This window comes from Osmia bicornis, chromosome 2, assembly GCF_907164935.1.
Source record: "Osmia bicornis bicornis chromosome 2, iOsmBic2.1, whole genome shotgun sequence".
Taxonomy (NCBI): domain Eukaryota; kingdom Metazoa; phylum Arthropoda; class Insecta; order Hymenoptera; family Megachilidae; genus Osmia; species Osmia bicornis.
The window spans coordinates 12,380,326-12,392,623 of NC_060217.1; the positions used below are offsets into that span (position 1 = coordinate 12,380,326).

At 37.5% G+C, this 12,298-nt stretch overlaps 5 protein-coding genes across 11 annotated transcripts; 3 read left to right on the forward strand and 2 right to left on the reverse strand.

The window, feature by feature from the left end:
* Positions 1 to 1,234: 1,234 nt before the first annotated feature.
* LOC114879260 lies at positions 1,235 to 4,280 on the forward strand. Its single transcript, XM_029194029.2, has 2 exons — positions 1,235 to 2,027; positions 2,125 to 4,280. Exons 1-2 carry the CDS (start codon positions 1,784 to 1,786, stop codon positions 3,258 to 3,260), a joined length of 1,380 nt encoding a protein of 459 aa, XP_029049862.1. The 5' UTR covers positions 1,235 to 1,783; the 3' UTR covers positions 3,261 to 4,280.
* LOC114879261 (cuticle protein 21-like) lies at positions 2,249 to 6,530 on the forward strand. Of its 2 annotated transcripts, XM_046290029.1 has the most exons (5): positions 2,253 to 2,328; positions 4,333 to 4,580; positions 4,695 to 4,881; positions 4,943 to 5,232; positions 5,307 to 6,530. In XM_046290029.1, exons 2-5 carry the CDS (start codon positions 4,476 to 4,478, stop codon positions 5,505 to 5,507), a joined length of 783 nt encoding a protein of 260 aa, XP_046145985.1. In that variant the 5' UTR covers positions 2,253 to 2,328; positions 4,333 to 4,475; the 3' UTR covers positions 5,508 to 6,530. The 2 variants fall into 2 exon arrangements, with proteins under 2 accessions (XP_029049864.1, XP_046145985.1); XM_029194031.2 differs by lacking the exon at positions 4,333 to 4,580 and having other exon boundaries at positions 2,249 to 2,328.
* A 123-nt stretch (positions 6,531 to 6,653) lies between these two features.
* LOC114879248 (RNA 3'-terminal phosphate cyclase) lies at positions 6,654 to 10,023 on the forward strand. Of its 3 annotated transcripts, XM_029194008.2 has the most exons (9): positions 6,654 to 6,902; positions 8,151 to 8,270; positions 8,387 to 8,504; positions 8,571 to 8,889; positions 8,968 to 9,109; positions 9,193 to 9,332; positions 9,406 to 9,559; positions 9,632 to 9,845; positions 9,932 to 10,023. In XM_029194008.2, exons 1-8 carry the CDS (start codon positions 6,882 to 6,884, stop codon positions 9,842 to 9,844), a joined length of 1,227 nt encoding a protein of 408 aa, XP_029049841.1. In that variant the 5' UTR covers positions 6,654 to 6,881; the 3' UTR covers position 9,845; positions 9,932 to 10,023. The 3 variants fall into 3 exon arrangements, with proteins under 3 accessions (XP_029049841.1, XP_029049840.1, XP_029049842.1); XM_029194007.2 differs by lacking the exon at positions 9,932 to 10,023 and having other exon boundaries at positions 9,632 to 9,900; XM_029194009.2 differs by lacking the exons at positions 6,654 to 6,902; positions 9,932 to 10,023 and adding an exon at positions 7,975 to 8,064 and having other exon boundaries at positions 9,632 to 9,900.
* LOC114879249 (autophagy protein 12-like) lies at positions 7,111 to 8,484 on the reverse strand. 3 transcript variants are annotated; one of them, XM_046290030.1, is made up of 5 exons: positions 8,460 to 8,484; positions 7,977 to 8,023; positions 7,644 to 7,890; positions 7,421 to 7,557; positions 7,111 to 7,347 (listed from the first exon to the last, which is right to left on the reverse strand). In XM_046290030.1, the coding sequence occupies exons 3-5, from the start codon at positions 7,816 to 7,818 to the stop codon at positions 7,225 to 7,227; spliced, it is 435 nt and encodes a 144-aa protein (XP_046145986.1). In that variant the 5' UTR covers positions 7,819 to 7,890; positions 7,977 to 8,023; positions 8,460 to 8,484; the 3' UTR covers positions 7,111 to 7,224. The 3 variants fall into 3 exon arrangements, with proteins under 3 accessions (XP_046145986.1, XP_046145987.1, XP_029049845.1); XM_046290031.1 differs by lacking the exon at positions 7,977 to 8,023 and having other exon boundaries at positions 8,460 to 8,478; XM_029194012.2 differs by lacking the exon at positions 8,460 to 8,484 and having other exon boundaries at positions 7,977 to 8,064.
* Positions 9,897 to 12,282, reverse strand: LOC114879247 (GDP-Man:Man(3)GlcNAc(2)-PP-Dol alpha-1,2-mannosyltransferase). Of its 2 annotated transcripts, none has more exons than XM_029194006.2 (8): positions 11,967 to 12,282; positions 11,610 to 11,840; positions 11,309 to 11,541; positions 11,004 to 11,221; positions 10,655 to 10,939; positions 10,322 to 10,581; positions 10,099 to 10,233; positions 9,897 to 10,022 (listed from the first exon to the last, which is right to left on the reverse strand). In XM_029194006.2, exons 2-8 carry the CDS (start codon positions 11,837 to 11,839, stop codon positions 9,935 to 9,937), a joined length of 1,449 nt encoding a protein of 482 aa, XP_029049839.1. In that variant the 5' UTR covers position 11,840; positions 11,967 to 12,282; the 3' UTR covers positions 9,897 to 9,934. The 2 variants fall into 2 exon arrangements, with proteins under 2 accessions (XP_029049839.1, XP_029049838.1); XM_029194005.2 differs by having other exon boundaries at positions 11,933 to 12,282.
* Positions 12,283 to 12,298: the final 16 nt, after the last annotated feature.

Below are 12,298 nucleotides of genomic sequence, written 5' to 3' on the forward strand. Positions count from 1 at the left end.
GATTCACAACTAATCGTACTATGTAACGATCATTTCGTATCGTGCTGAATTTAATTATCGTCTATCACACGAACAATGATCGTTTCCATTTTAAAATTATTATTTATCCTTTGTTATTTATTTCAATGATATCATAAGAAATCACAATTACTTAACACTTTTACTTCTAATGTAATTGTTACACGTTTAATCGTAATACGTACATAAAGGTAAAACAGGGATGATGGTACACGAGAATAGACAATAACGGACGAATGCGGTGACGATACCGGAAACGGTGGGTGCAACTGGTCAAACAATCGTAAACTTCCTTTCGTAAATAACCGGAAATCTGACAGAAGTACGTACATTACGCGGTCGTGTGCGTATGTACATACAAAATGCGATCAGTTTTGCGAGGCTTGATTAATTCGGTTTAAAAAGTATAAAATAAATTTAAATATACCCGAGGTAATATCGGTCACTGTCAAAAGAATATTTATTTCCCTACTATTTGTTACAACGAATGGGACACGAAATTTGGATATTATCTAGTGGATCGATATTCCTCGATGCTGGTAATCTAGTTTTTATGTTAAACGTTTGTCCGGTGCGAAAGCCATATTCTAAGAGATCCGTCAGTATTTCATTACGCGGTCTATTAAAAAATTCACCTATCGTCTCGTGAACGTCCATAGAAGGTTGTACATGCAACACGTGTCTGCAAAAATTCAGTTTAAAGCGAAGATAATTTACACGCATACATAATTAATAACGCACGTGTTTATTGGGGTCGAGTGAAATAAATTACCTAAGTAAAATCGCGATCAACCCTCTGATTTCTGGATGATTTTTCAGATAAGTGTCATTGGCGTATCTTTCGGTGGCTTTTCTTAAATTCAATTTCTTTATCTGGGTTTCGTTTAAAGCTCCGATATCGAAGTTCAATGCCCCATAGGCTGGATCTTTCGGGTGGAAGGGTTGATCTCGCGAAAATTGATCATCCATCGAAAAACTATTTGCTATTGGAAACGGTTTGTGGAAACGCTGCGATTTTTTCCTATTATTTACGTACTGAAGTAGTCGTCAAAAATATATGCATAGAACAATCGACTGTATATATATACGTAACAGATACTTTCTGAGGCATGAAAAATATAAAGAGCTATCAGAGACCATCGAGTCAAAAGCTCCTACGATCGAGCACTTTCGATAAAATCTTTCAAGAATACTTGTTCACGTCTACAGGTATCCTTGTCATTGCTGACACGTTGAATAACAAAATTATTCGCAGAGGATGAGATTTTTCTTTTTGTCAGGGAATCCCGGCGAGGAAAACAATTGCGCAACACGATTCCATGAAAAATCTTTGATTTCCAACCTTTTCCACTTTATCTACTTCTACGATCGTTGAAAAGCTTAATTACGATAATTAATTAAAATTCCTGTGTTATCGAAGAGAAAAGGTGTGATAAAGAAGTCCAGATGGGCGGAGTCCAGGGAATGTGATATAAGAACAGAAGAAAGGGAAAAATGAATAAGTCGAATGACGACAAGTGGGAGAGAGGACATTCGCGAAGAAGGAGGAAACGGCAGACAATATTGTCGCGAAAAAATCCAAAGGAAGGAAAATAAGGAGGAAAATGACTGTGGTTAGTGCGCATTTAGCCGCAGAGTCTTCGATAGTCCATCAAGACGGAGAAAAGAAATGTTTGAAATTGCACGAATTTAAGAAAGAAAATTTCACGAAAACCGTACGTCCGCGAGGTATATTTCATCGTTCTTCGTGTTCGATTATACCCGTATGTTTACGGAAAGTGTCCTGATACTATTACTTTACCTTACCCGTGCACTGGTGCATTGTGCGTACAACGAGACGGAATCGAGCGAAGAATTTCTACGAAAATGTTGCATCCACGACATCGACGTCATCGATGACCATGAAAATCGATGCGACCTCGAGACACTGAACGATACATTGACCGTGGTATCGTACCATTCTCTGGATAACGCATTCGACACTCTATGCTGTTCGGTTTGCTCCGAAAGTGAGTACCATATTATAAATTATAATGCAGCTCGTGCTCGTTGAAATCCTCTGCGACCATCCGATGGCTAATCTAAATAATCACGAATACGTTTCAGGTCCTTTCGAATTGGAAGTCGAGCCGAAACGAACGGTGAACGAGCAGGAATACATAAATCTCGACGAGAAAGCGAATCCAAGACGTAGATGTTTCAAAACCTGCATCTCCGACGGTCAGATTATTCGAATTTGGAAGGACCGGAAGAAGAACGGCACCGAAGATGAACAGGCAAACCGCACGTTCGCTGGGAGCAGTAATAAAAGTGAGGAGAACGAAGATGCGTTGCATTGCGACAGTGTGTTTAGCTCGTTAAACTTCTGGGGTGCCAATATGGTTGTGTTCGCAAATATCATTTACATCTTTCCATATGCGATCGTCGTGTCGGTCTATCTAGCCGTGCTGAGAAAAAGCACTCGGGCTTATCACAAAGCTGTATTGTGGTACAACGTGTCGCAGATCATTTTGAACGCAATTTTGATCGGTATCGGAGGTTGCATCTTATGTCACGTGTCGATTTATTCGAACGTTTACTCGATTCTGGGATTGTTAATAATGTTTCTTACGATTTCCTCGACTTTCTGGCTGCTGGTTATTTGTATAGACATGACGTTGGTTATCACGAGATTTCGTTGGACATCGCCGAACAGCACGGACCAGGAAGAGGAGAAGCAAAAATTTGTTACGTACGCCGGTTGGACGTGGGGCGGTTCGTTATTACCGACTTTTATAGTTGGAATCGTGGAATTCACCCCGTTACTACCGATATCCTCCCCAGCCAGACCGAATTTCGGTCAATTCGAGGGCGCGAATTTGGCTGTTATTCTTTACGTGGCGACCTTGCCCGTTATAGCTTGTCTGTCGAACACCGTACTTTTCTGTTACACGTCGTACAAAATGATACTTATACAAAAGTCAACGAAGCTCGCGACCGAGAGCAGCAGTTTCAAAATCAATACGGTGAAAACGCGATATTTTCTATTCTTGAAACTGTATCTATTGATGGACGCGCCGTGGTTCACCAGCGCGTTAGCCGCTGCGTTCACCGATCTATGGGTATTGAAATTTCTACGAATGATCCAACCGATCCTCATGCTCTGCGCCATTTTGCCGCCGGGGACGATATCTCGCGCGTTCTCCTACGTCTGCTCGTTACCGAAATCGAATCGTATCGGCAAGACCGATCGAACACCCTGACCGACCACTCGCCGCTAGAATTGATTTGACGTATTATCTAATTACGTCCTGTATCTATACCCTACGTTTAATCGACTCAGCGTTACGTACGTACTACCTGGAAAGAGGTGATCGAACAAATCGAAGTAAATCGGATTCGAGTTGAATCGAGTGGAATAATTGAGAGGCGCGTAACGATGGAAGCTAAAATAACTGGTATCGAATAAAAGACTCTGCCGGTTGAAAGATTCACGGGTATAGTACTCTCGTTTACGAGGTCCGTTATTACACGATTCGCGATGTTACTTTACAACCGGCAACCCAACAGCCTACGATACTCGAAGCAACCGATGCTAGCTCTTTATATCCAGCTGACAGAAAATCCCTACTGCCACTCGTGTAAGCTGGTGTCGTATAGTTTACAGGGCTCGACAGAACGCGTTATTTGCAATCGTTCAATTTCCCGTATTATACACGATTACACGTACGCACACATCCGACAGGCTGTTCACCTGCGCTAGATTAGATCGATGGTAGGATACAATAAAGTTACGCAAACTGACAGCTCGGTATCACGCGATTCCTTGAGATACTCCTAGAGTTACGTGACCCACATGGACGAAATGCAGGATATCTCCATTGACGTTAAGATTTCGTTACTCAATGTCGCAATGATACCAATTATACATATTAGTTCACCTTAGTATCAGCTAACTTGCGATCTTGCGCTTGCACGGTGTCCCGACGTGTATTAGATTTCTCTATCCACAGTTTCACAATTTTACCATAATTGGGACAACAGAATTCGATATTAGGTATATCACAGGATACCCTCTTCATTTTTAACCGTCTCAAGGTTGCTGTTAACCCTATACCTAATCGCTTGTCAAATTTACCACCGAGAAATTTTACAATTTTATATTTTTATAGTTTTATTAAATATAATCGATCGTTTGTACCTCTTCTGCGTTATTTTCTTTTCTCTACCCATATCCACTCTACATATTGATTTTCAAAAAGCATTTTGAAATGGAATTTTCTTCACTTTCTTCTTTGTTTTCTCTTTCGTTTACGTCGAATCAACGTCTAATAGAGAAACAAGCGTAGTCTCTGCATATAGAGATGCATAGATGATATCAGATACACGAAGAACGAGAGCATTACAACATTAGGTTGATACGAGATGCGGTGGGGTGGAAGGTGTCACCGAAGAAAAGTCGAGGGTGGGGTCAACCGATGGCAATTGGTATAAAATCCACGCTACCGAAATGCTACGGTACGCAGTTGTTGGAGAAGAACCATCGGAACGGTATTCACATTCTCATCACAATGGATTGCAAAGTAATTACAATATTCACACTACGCTTCCATTCTGACCGTTACCTTTTTGTTTAACGTTACAGCAAAACATCCGATTAAACCGTTTTCGCCATTAATCTCGTTTCATTTCCACAGATTATCGGTGTTTTGGTCGCTTTCCTAACTGTCGCCCGTGCAGGAATAATTGGGTCAAGCGCGGGACTAATTGCTCCCGGTGCAGCAACCGTGGCAGCACTTCCACAGGCTGCGGTCGTCCGAACCGAAAATTTCGACCCAAATCCTCAGTACAGTTTCAGCTACAGCGTTGCCGACGGTCTTACCGGTACGTATTTAATTGCACGCCGAAAGAAAATCGGTTGATATTGAATAATATTTTTCTACAGGTGATAACAAAGCGCAGGAGGAAACTCGTAACGGCGACGTTGTACAGGGTAGTTACAGTTTAATCGAGCCCGATGGTTCCCGTCGCGTGGTTTCTTACGCTGCCGATCCCATCAACGGTTTCAACGCGATCGTGCAAAAGGACCCTAGCATCACGGTAAAGACAGCCGTTGCCGCGGCACCGGTCGCAACCGCCGCAGCAGTGCGTCCTGTCGTTGCATCCCCTATACTCGGACGTCAATCGGTTATCGCTGGGGCCGCTCCCGGTGCCGCAGTCGCTGTTCGCCCTCAGGTTCGTTCTCCACCTTCTATCCGTCCATCGACCAATCATAAGTAAACGATGAAAGAAACGCGTTTCTTCCGCAGGCTACGCTGTTAGGTGGACAAGCTTTATTGAGACAACCGCTGCTGACTGGTCAAGCCCTGACGACGGCTAATTTGGTGGCCGGTAACGCGGGACTGGTTGGACTCGGTTTGGGACTTGGACTGAGACAAGGATCTCTGTACGGTACGCAGGCTCTGCTCGCTGGAGCTTACGGGGCCGGTGGCATCGTTAAAGTTCACTAAATAACCGAACGAGACGCAACTTGACTCGGCAGCTCGTTTCAAACCGACTCGGCGCCACTGTTTTGTTTCTCTGAACTTTGCTCCGCTTTGTTCCCTGTATACGATGTACGTCAGCAAGCACGAAACACGCTTCGAAATTCGTATGTATCGTTTGAGCGCGTCCGAATTACGCGTATTTTTTTCTCTCTCTCTCTGATATTCGGTCAGTTCGATTTTAATTATCCCCCCGGCAATTAGACGGGTCACGCTCTTATTATGTATTTTTAATTCGTTGAAATTCTTCGACCGTGATACTATTCGTCGATAACGTTGATCGTATCTATTGGTAATGTCGTACAACCCTGAAAATATGTCCTCTACTCGTTTATCTTTGTTTTTCGACCGAACGTATAAAACGAAAAAATTGTCATGCCAAAATGATCACCGATCAATACCTTCCGAGTCAGAGAAAATAAACGATCTACGGTCATCTAGCATTACAACGAACTCGTTGACCATGCACAACGCACCACCAATCACGTACCACCCACCACGCATCACGCGACCGCATCGATTTCGTTTACTCGCTTTTTTTCATGTATTATGACGTACAAAGGGCAAAGCCGAGATTATATCGATATAAATATAGATATAGATATAGATTGTAGGTATATATACATATACGTATATGTATATGTATCTATAAGTAATGGCGTATTCGCGCATGCATTCTGTGACATGAGATATTTACACGTAACATAATAACATTACATTCTCCATGGATCACGGGTTTTTCGTGATTTTCATTCGTCCGTCATTTACGTAAATCTCCAAAGATGGAAATTGTGTATGCGAGATTGAAGCGACGAAACGTACGCGTTACTTTAGTTTACAACATTTAGATATTTAATTAACTTGGCGCTGCCAATTTCTATCAGATATATAAGTTTATTTACCAGCCCTTTCCCTCGTCCGCCTTTATCCCTTTCTTTTGTAAACAAAAGTACCGTTATTGGATGAGAAAATAAATCTATTATTTAGCAACTGCCTTATAGTTTAATATTTGCATCGACCTTTTAAGATAAATCAATCTTCCTACCTGTATTGTAGAATACAAGTAAACGAAAGATGGATGGAAAAGTTTATCGATTTTTATTGATGTTACAGAAGCGAACAAAATGCAATTTCTAAAAGCGTACGAAAGAGTATATCGTCTCCGTCAACCTGGATTAACGACAACACTTTCATCGCAACCCCGAAAAATCTTACACTGCATACTCGAAAACTACGGGTTCAAGTCTTTGACCTCGATAACGGCGCTCTGGAAATACTGTGAATACAGTATAAGCTATCGATATAGGACTACCTTGTTAACATTTCATTAAACGTTCTTCTATGAACATCAAGGTATACACGGTATGTATGCATACATAAGTATATATGTACTTACTTACTTGTGCTTACTTGGAGATTATAAATTATCTTGTATCCCTACATCCTTCTCAAAGTACCTCGTGGCGCTATCAAGCGACGAAACTTGTAACTTCGCTACTTCGTTCTGCTTTGTTCGATGAATGAGCGCGTCTGTGACGATTTTACAATTAAAATAACAGAACCATCAAAATACTTACAATGAATTTATTAATATATAGAGAAAATATACGATACGAAACATTTAATTATTCGTTTAATGATACAGGTCCAAACAAGACAATGTTGATATACCTTCAAGAAGCATTTAGCCCCACGCTTGACTTTTACAATAGTGAAGTATTAGTTTCCCGTCGGCTCCATAACAGTTGTATAAATTTTTCACCACTTGATCCGGCGCAGGTGCAAATGTTTGATTTACATAAAGAAACTAGCGAGAAAAAGTAAAAAAATAAAATATTTACGCATCAAAGAAATGAACACAATCCTTTTTTTTCGCTTACCAATTTTTCGTTAGAATCTAGTTTCAGGTATCTTCTCACGAAATCAGAAATTTTACCGATACACTGATCTTGACTGACAGTCCATCTCTTCTGTTTCATTATCGGAGCATTAGCGGTTGCTTTTAATAAAATATCGACTGAAAAATCGACGGAATGCTAATAAATTTATTTCTATACATAATACCATCATTTTATTGTTATCATATTATAGCGCGTCTATTACTTTTTGTTTTGTCTTTGGAAGCAGTCTGAGTTCCATTTCGAACCAAAGGTGTTTCAGAAGGAATAGTCTCGAGGCTCGTGGGTGCTTCTTCGTTTGTTAAATTTTCTCCCGTTTCTTCAGACTTGTCAACAATTTCATTGGTAGTGACAGATTCGTTTCCTCCTTTGTCAGACATGACAAATAATGTTACACCGATAATTGTAATTGCACGAAATAACAGGCTCTTATCCCTATCTCCATAAAAATACTGAAAAATAATCAACACACAGTTTAATCGTAAACTAACAAACTGAAATATTTATCACTTTTTAACCACAAATGTAAACAGGTTACCTGCCGTCTGATAGTAAACTATAAAGAATTGAATTTGCGCATGACCACTGCAATGTATTAAACGAAGTATCACTGAGAACGTTCAAATGTATAAATATAAAAATATATTAATTTAACAAGTAGTATAAATCAGCAGAGAAAACATTACTGTGATAGCTATTAAATATATTTCAGAGTCGTTTAAAATTTATAAGAAAACTGATATTTTACAAGATAACGCGTATATCTTATATACGAAATTGTGTCATTCGCACAATGTCTTCAATAGAAATTGATGGAAGCTTAGGGGAAGGTGTAAGTATTTTACAAATATTCGTTGTATCAAATGAGTTTGGTTATAAAATCGATAAGCTTCAATTTCAACATTAAAGTATTTTACTGTTAAAATCTAATATTTTTCATTAAAATAGGGTGGTCAAGTGTTAAGAATAGCACTTTGTTTGAGTGCTTTATATAAAATCCCAGTTAAAATTAATAACATACGAGCGGGTCGTCCCAAACCTGGCCTTGCTGCACAGCATTTAAAAGGTATATTTTCATAAATTATAATTTACATTTGTTATCAAATTTTTTTTTAACTGAATGTTATTACAGGAGTACAACTACTAAAGAATATGTGCAATGCTGAAGTCCAAGGGGATCATATAGGATCAACTGCTTTGGAATTTAAACCTAATGAATTAAATGGAGATAAAAGAAACAAATTTTTAGTAGATACAGGAACCGCTGGTTGCATTTGTTTGTTAGCTCAAGTAGCTTTGCCTTGTGCTCTTCTTTTCCCTCAGCCTATTACACTAATTCTTAAAGGTGGCACAAATGTCCCTATGGGGCCCCATATAGAATACCTTGGAGAAGTGTTGAGACCATTACTTAATAAATTTGGAGCTGACTTTGATTTCAATGTTGTAACAAGGTATGTTTAATATGTAGAAATTATATGGAGGCTATTCATAGTATATAGAAAATATTAACTTTTTAATAATCAATGGAGGGGTTATTATCCAAAGGGAGGTGGAGAGGTACATTTATACATAAAACCAGTGCAATCATTGAAGGCTATTACTTTAACTGATCCAGGGGTTCCTAGCGAGGTAGCAGGATGGGCATATGTTGCTGGTGTTGTTCCTATTAAAGTATGTCTGTTGTTCCTTTCTGTAACACAATTGCAGTGTTAAAAATTGAATTTTTGAAGTCATAATGTTTCCTGCTTTCCCAGGAAGCTTATAAAATGGCAAATGATGCTAAATCACTTTTAACTGAAGGTTTAAATAAACATAATATTCCCTTACCACCAATAAATATTGAAACTTATAAAGAAGATAGATCTATAGCTGTGGGAAATGGATCTGGTATCAAGTAAGATATCATAAGTATGTAAACAATTTTGTTTTATATGTTAAAACTAATAATCAAATATAAATGCTATTAGTGTAGTATGTACAACATCTAGTGGATGTATTTTTGGTGGTTCCGGATTGGGGTCCGGACGTCAGGAACAAATTCCACCAGGCACACAATCAGCTAAAGAAATTTTGGATACAATTTTAGCAGGATCTTGTGTTGATGATCATGCTCAAGATCAGGTATATTTCCAAAAACTAATTACGAATAATTTTTAAAGTAATGCGATAGCATAATTGTTTCTCTTTTTTTAGTTAATAATTTTAATGGCTCTAGCCGAAGGTGTTTCTAAAATTAATCTTGGAAGCAAGAAACTTACTTGTCACACTGAAACTGCCATAAAAGTGGCCGAACTAATGTTAAAGGATTTCAATCCTCGCTTTAACTTATGCGAAAATAAAGATGGAGATAACGTCTCTTATGCTTTAGAATGCGAAGGCTGTGGATATAAAAACAAGTATATATAAGGTAAATAATTACGTTTGTACGTTTTATAGCGTAATAAATGCTATTAGAATGTGAAGGGCGTATTCATTTATTAACAAATTTTTTAGAAGTTATTCCTGTTTTTGCCTGAAGAATGGTTCTATCGTTCTTAAAAATTCTCTTTCAAATACTTCATCGGAAAATCGATTTACAGATGCTCTGAAATATTGTTAATATTTAGTAACTTTGTTCAGAAACATTTTTACAAATCAGTGTGCATATTGTATTTACATACCTGGCAACCATCCTAATTGCAGTCCTCTCTTCTGGATTCATATTAATAATATGTGCTATTATTTTTGCATATTCTTCCGCTTCCGTGGCTAAGAAACCATTCTGAGATCCAGGTTGAGTTACTATTATATCAGCTCTATAAATATTTTAAATTATCATCAAAGTTTTATCTTTGTATTATAACTGTATATTGTATTAATTACATAGTTTTAATAGAATCTTACTTTGGACCACCGGATGCATGAGCTACCATTATTAATCCAGCTGCCATACATTCAACAATGCTAATCCCAAAGTGCTCATTCCACATTGTATGTAAACCAATTGTTGCTCTCTGAAGTTCGGAGGTAAGCTCTGAATACGGTACGTTTAATTTAAATTCCACGTTTTCTTCTAATGCAAAGTGTTTCGATAAATCTTGCATGTCTTTCATGCGAGCTTCATCTTCAAAATTTCGACAGGAACCAATAAGAATTAGTCGAATCTGAAAAAATTACGTAATATTAGCGTAAAATTACCTTTCCTCACTATTTGTTACTAAGTCATACTAAATTTACCTTCTCCCAAACATCTTCTTTAACGATCGATCTAAGTTCATACATGGCTCTTAACATTAATGGATGATTTTTTTCTGGTCTGAATTGTGCAACTGAAACTATACGAATACTATTACATTTTTCATCATCATTGAGAAGAGGTAGCGACGTTAAATGTTTCACATCACACGGCGGATAAATTTTATGAGTTTTTAATGGACATTTCCAAATTCTGTTAATGTGTTCTTCAGTCCATGTGGAATTAACCATTATAATTTCAGCTCTACTGCCAACCCAACCATATATCTGAAATCATTGTTATAAATTATAATTTTATAATGTAATTATTTAAAAATTTTCGTGTACATACATATCCAAATAATTTGTAATACAGCAGTTTGGCAGCTGATAAAAATGGATTTCTAGCTACAACTCTGTTATTAGTATGCGAAATCACTCTTCTGTAAATATGTTTTAACATATCAGTTGAAACTGTTGGGTAATGAGTATAGGTTGCTATTCTACATCCACCAATGTATCTAAATAATGGATATGTAAATGCATAACCCATGGTATCAATGTAAATATCTGAAATTATATTTCATAAACATTTTATAATGGTATATGGTGTTTAATATGTGACAAAGGTACTAAAGTTATAAAAAACATGTTCACCTGGAACATAGCCGTTTAAAGCTTCAATGGCTAACCAAACTGATCCTAAACTTTGTCCCAAGAGTGTAAAATAGGGGTACATTGAAGCTTCCACCCATTTTCGTCTATGTAAGTATACAAACTCAATTTTGCGTTCGATTTTATAGTTAAATACTTTTTCTGTTTTACTGATAATTTGTTCCGGATGAGCATCAAGATCTCCAGTATAAATCACTATGTGTACATTGGAATACCTGAAAGAGAATTTACATTAATGAAAATTATGATATTTATTAATCAATTAACTTAAAAGTTTTTGTACCTAGCTTGTATAGCACTGACTGCAGCCCAAAGTACTCTTTCACCACCACCACCAGAATTACAATATGGATGAAAAAAACCTACAACCGTTTCTTTTTGTGATCTCTCTGCCCGCTTTTTGAAATATTTTTTTCTCCATATTATTAAAAAAATCGATAAAAGAAGAAGCAGACATAGTAGTTTACAAACAACAACTATTATCAACGTGTTTAACGACATCGCTATGCGCATCCTAAAGAAATAAAATGTTAAATGTATACACCATGACAACACATGGCCAAAAAATTTGATAAGATAACGTTCTAATGCAAATCCAAATCTTACATAAGAAAATAAAAATTCATGCTTAACACATTACTTTAACAGATGTCTTTTTAATATTATTCTGCAGTGTTTTCCACCGTGATTTCTTTATGATTATCATTTATTGGTTAATAAATATAACCACACTTTGAAAGTGACTCATGTGATTGTAATTCACAAGTGTGTACCAGTTCCTATATAATCTGAATTAATAAAAATTCAACGAACAACATTTCTTTAAAATGCAACGTGTGAACATCTGGTGCTATATATATTTTTTAATTGTCTATGTCGACCATGTTATTTGTTGAGCTTTGACAAGGTAACAGCTGTTCAGAGTAGATGTCATTTCAAATATTTCAAGCGTCGAGGCTGAACTCCGAATCG

Coding starts and splice junctions, on each gene's coding strand:
- LOC114879260 (XM_029194029.2), top strand. CDS start 1,784: ATGTTTACGGAAAGTGTCCTGATACTATTACTTTACCTTACCCGTGCA. Junction 2,028..2,124: donor CTGTTCGGTTTGCTCCGAAA/GTGAGTACCATA, acceptor AATACGTTTCAG/GTCCTTTCGAATTGGAAGTC.
- LOC114879248 (XM_029194008.2), top strand. CDS start 6,882: ATGAACATCAAGGTATACACG. Junction 8,505..8,570: donor TGCTGCACAGCATTTAAAAG/GTATATTTTCAT, acceptor ATGTTATTACAG/GAGTACAACTACTAAAGAAT. Junction 9,333..9,405: donor GGAAATGGATCTGGTATCAA/GTAAGATATCAT, acceptor AAATGCTATTAG/TGTAGTATGTACAACATCTA.
- LOC114879261 (XM_046290029.1), top strand. CDS start 4,476: ATGGCAATTGGTATAAAATCCACGCTACCGAAATGCTACGGTACGCAG. Junction 4,882..4,942: donor CGTTGCCGACGGTCTTACCG/GTACGTATTTAA, acceptor ATTTTTCTACAG/GTGATAACAAAGCGCAGGAG. Junction 5,233..5,306: donor CAGTCGCTGTTCGCCCTCAG/GTTCGTTCTCCA, acceptor TTTCTTCCGCAG/GCTACGCTGTTAGGTGGACA.
- LOC114879247 (XM_029194005.2), bottom strand. CDS start 11,952: ATGAATTTTTATTTTCTTAT. Junction 11,542..11,609: donor GTCAGTGCTATACAAGCTAG/GTACAAAAACTT, acceptor ATTCTCTTTCAG/GTATTCCAATGTACACATAG. Junction 10,023..10,098: donor GCAATTAGGATGGTTGCCAG/GTATGTAAATAC, acceptor ACAATATTTCAG/AGCATCTGTAAATCGATTTT.
- LOC114879249 (XM_046290030.1), bottom strand. CDS start 7,818: ATGTCTGACAAAGGAGGAAACGAATCTGTCACTACCAATGAAATTGTT. Junction 7,558..7,643: donor TTCCAAAGACAAAACAAAAA/GTAATAGACGCG, acceptor TCGATTTTTCAG/TCGATATTTTATTAAAAGCA. Junction 7,348..7,420: donor TAGATTCTAACGAAAAATTG/GTAAGCGAAAAA, acceptor TTTTCTCGCTAG/TTTCTTTATGTAAATCAAAC.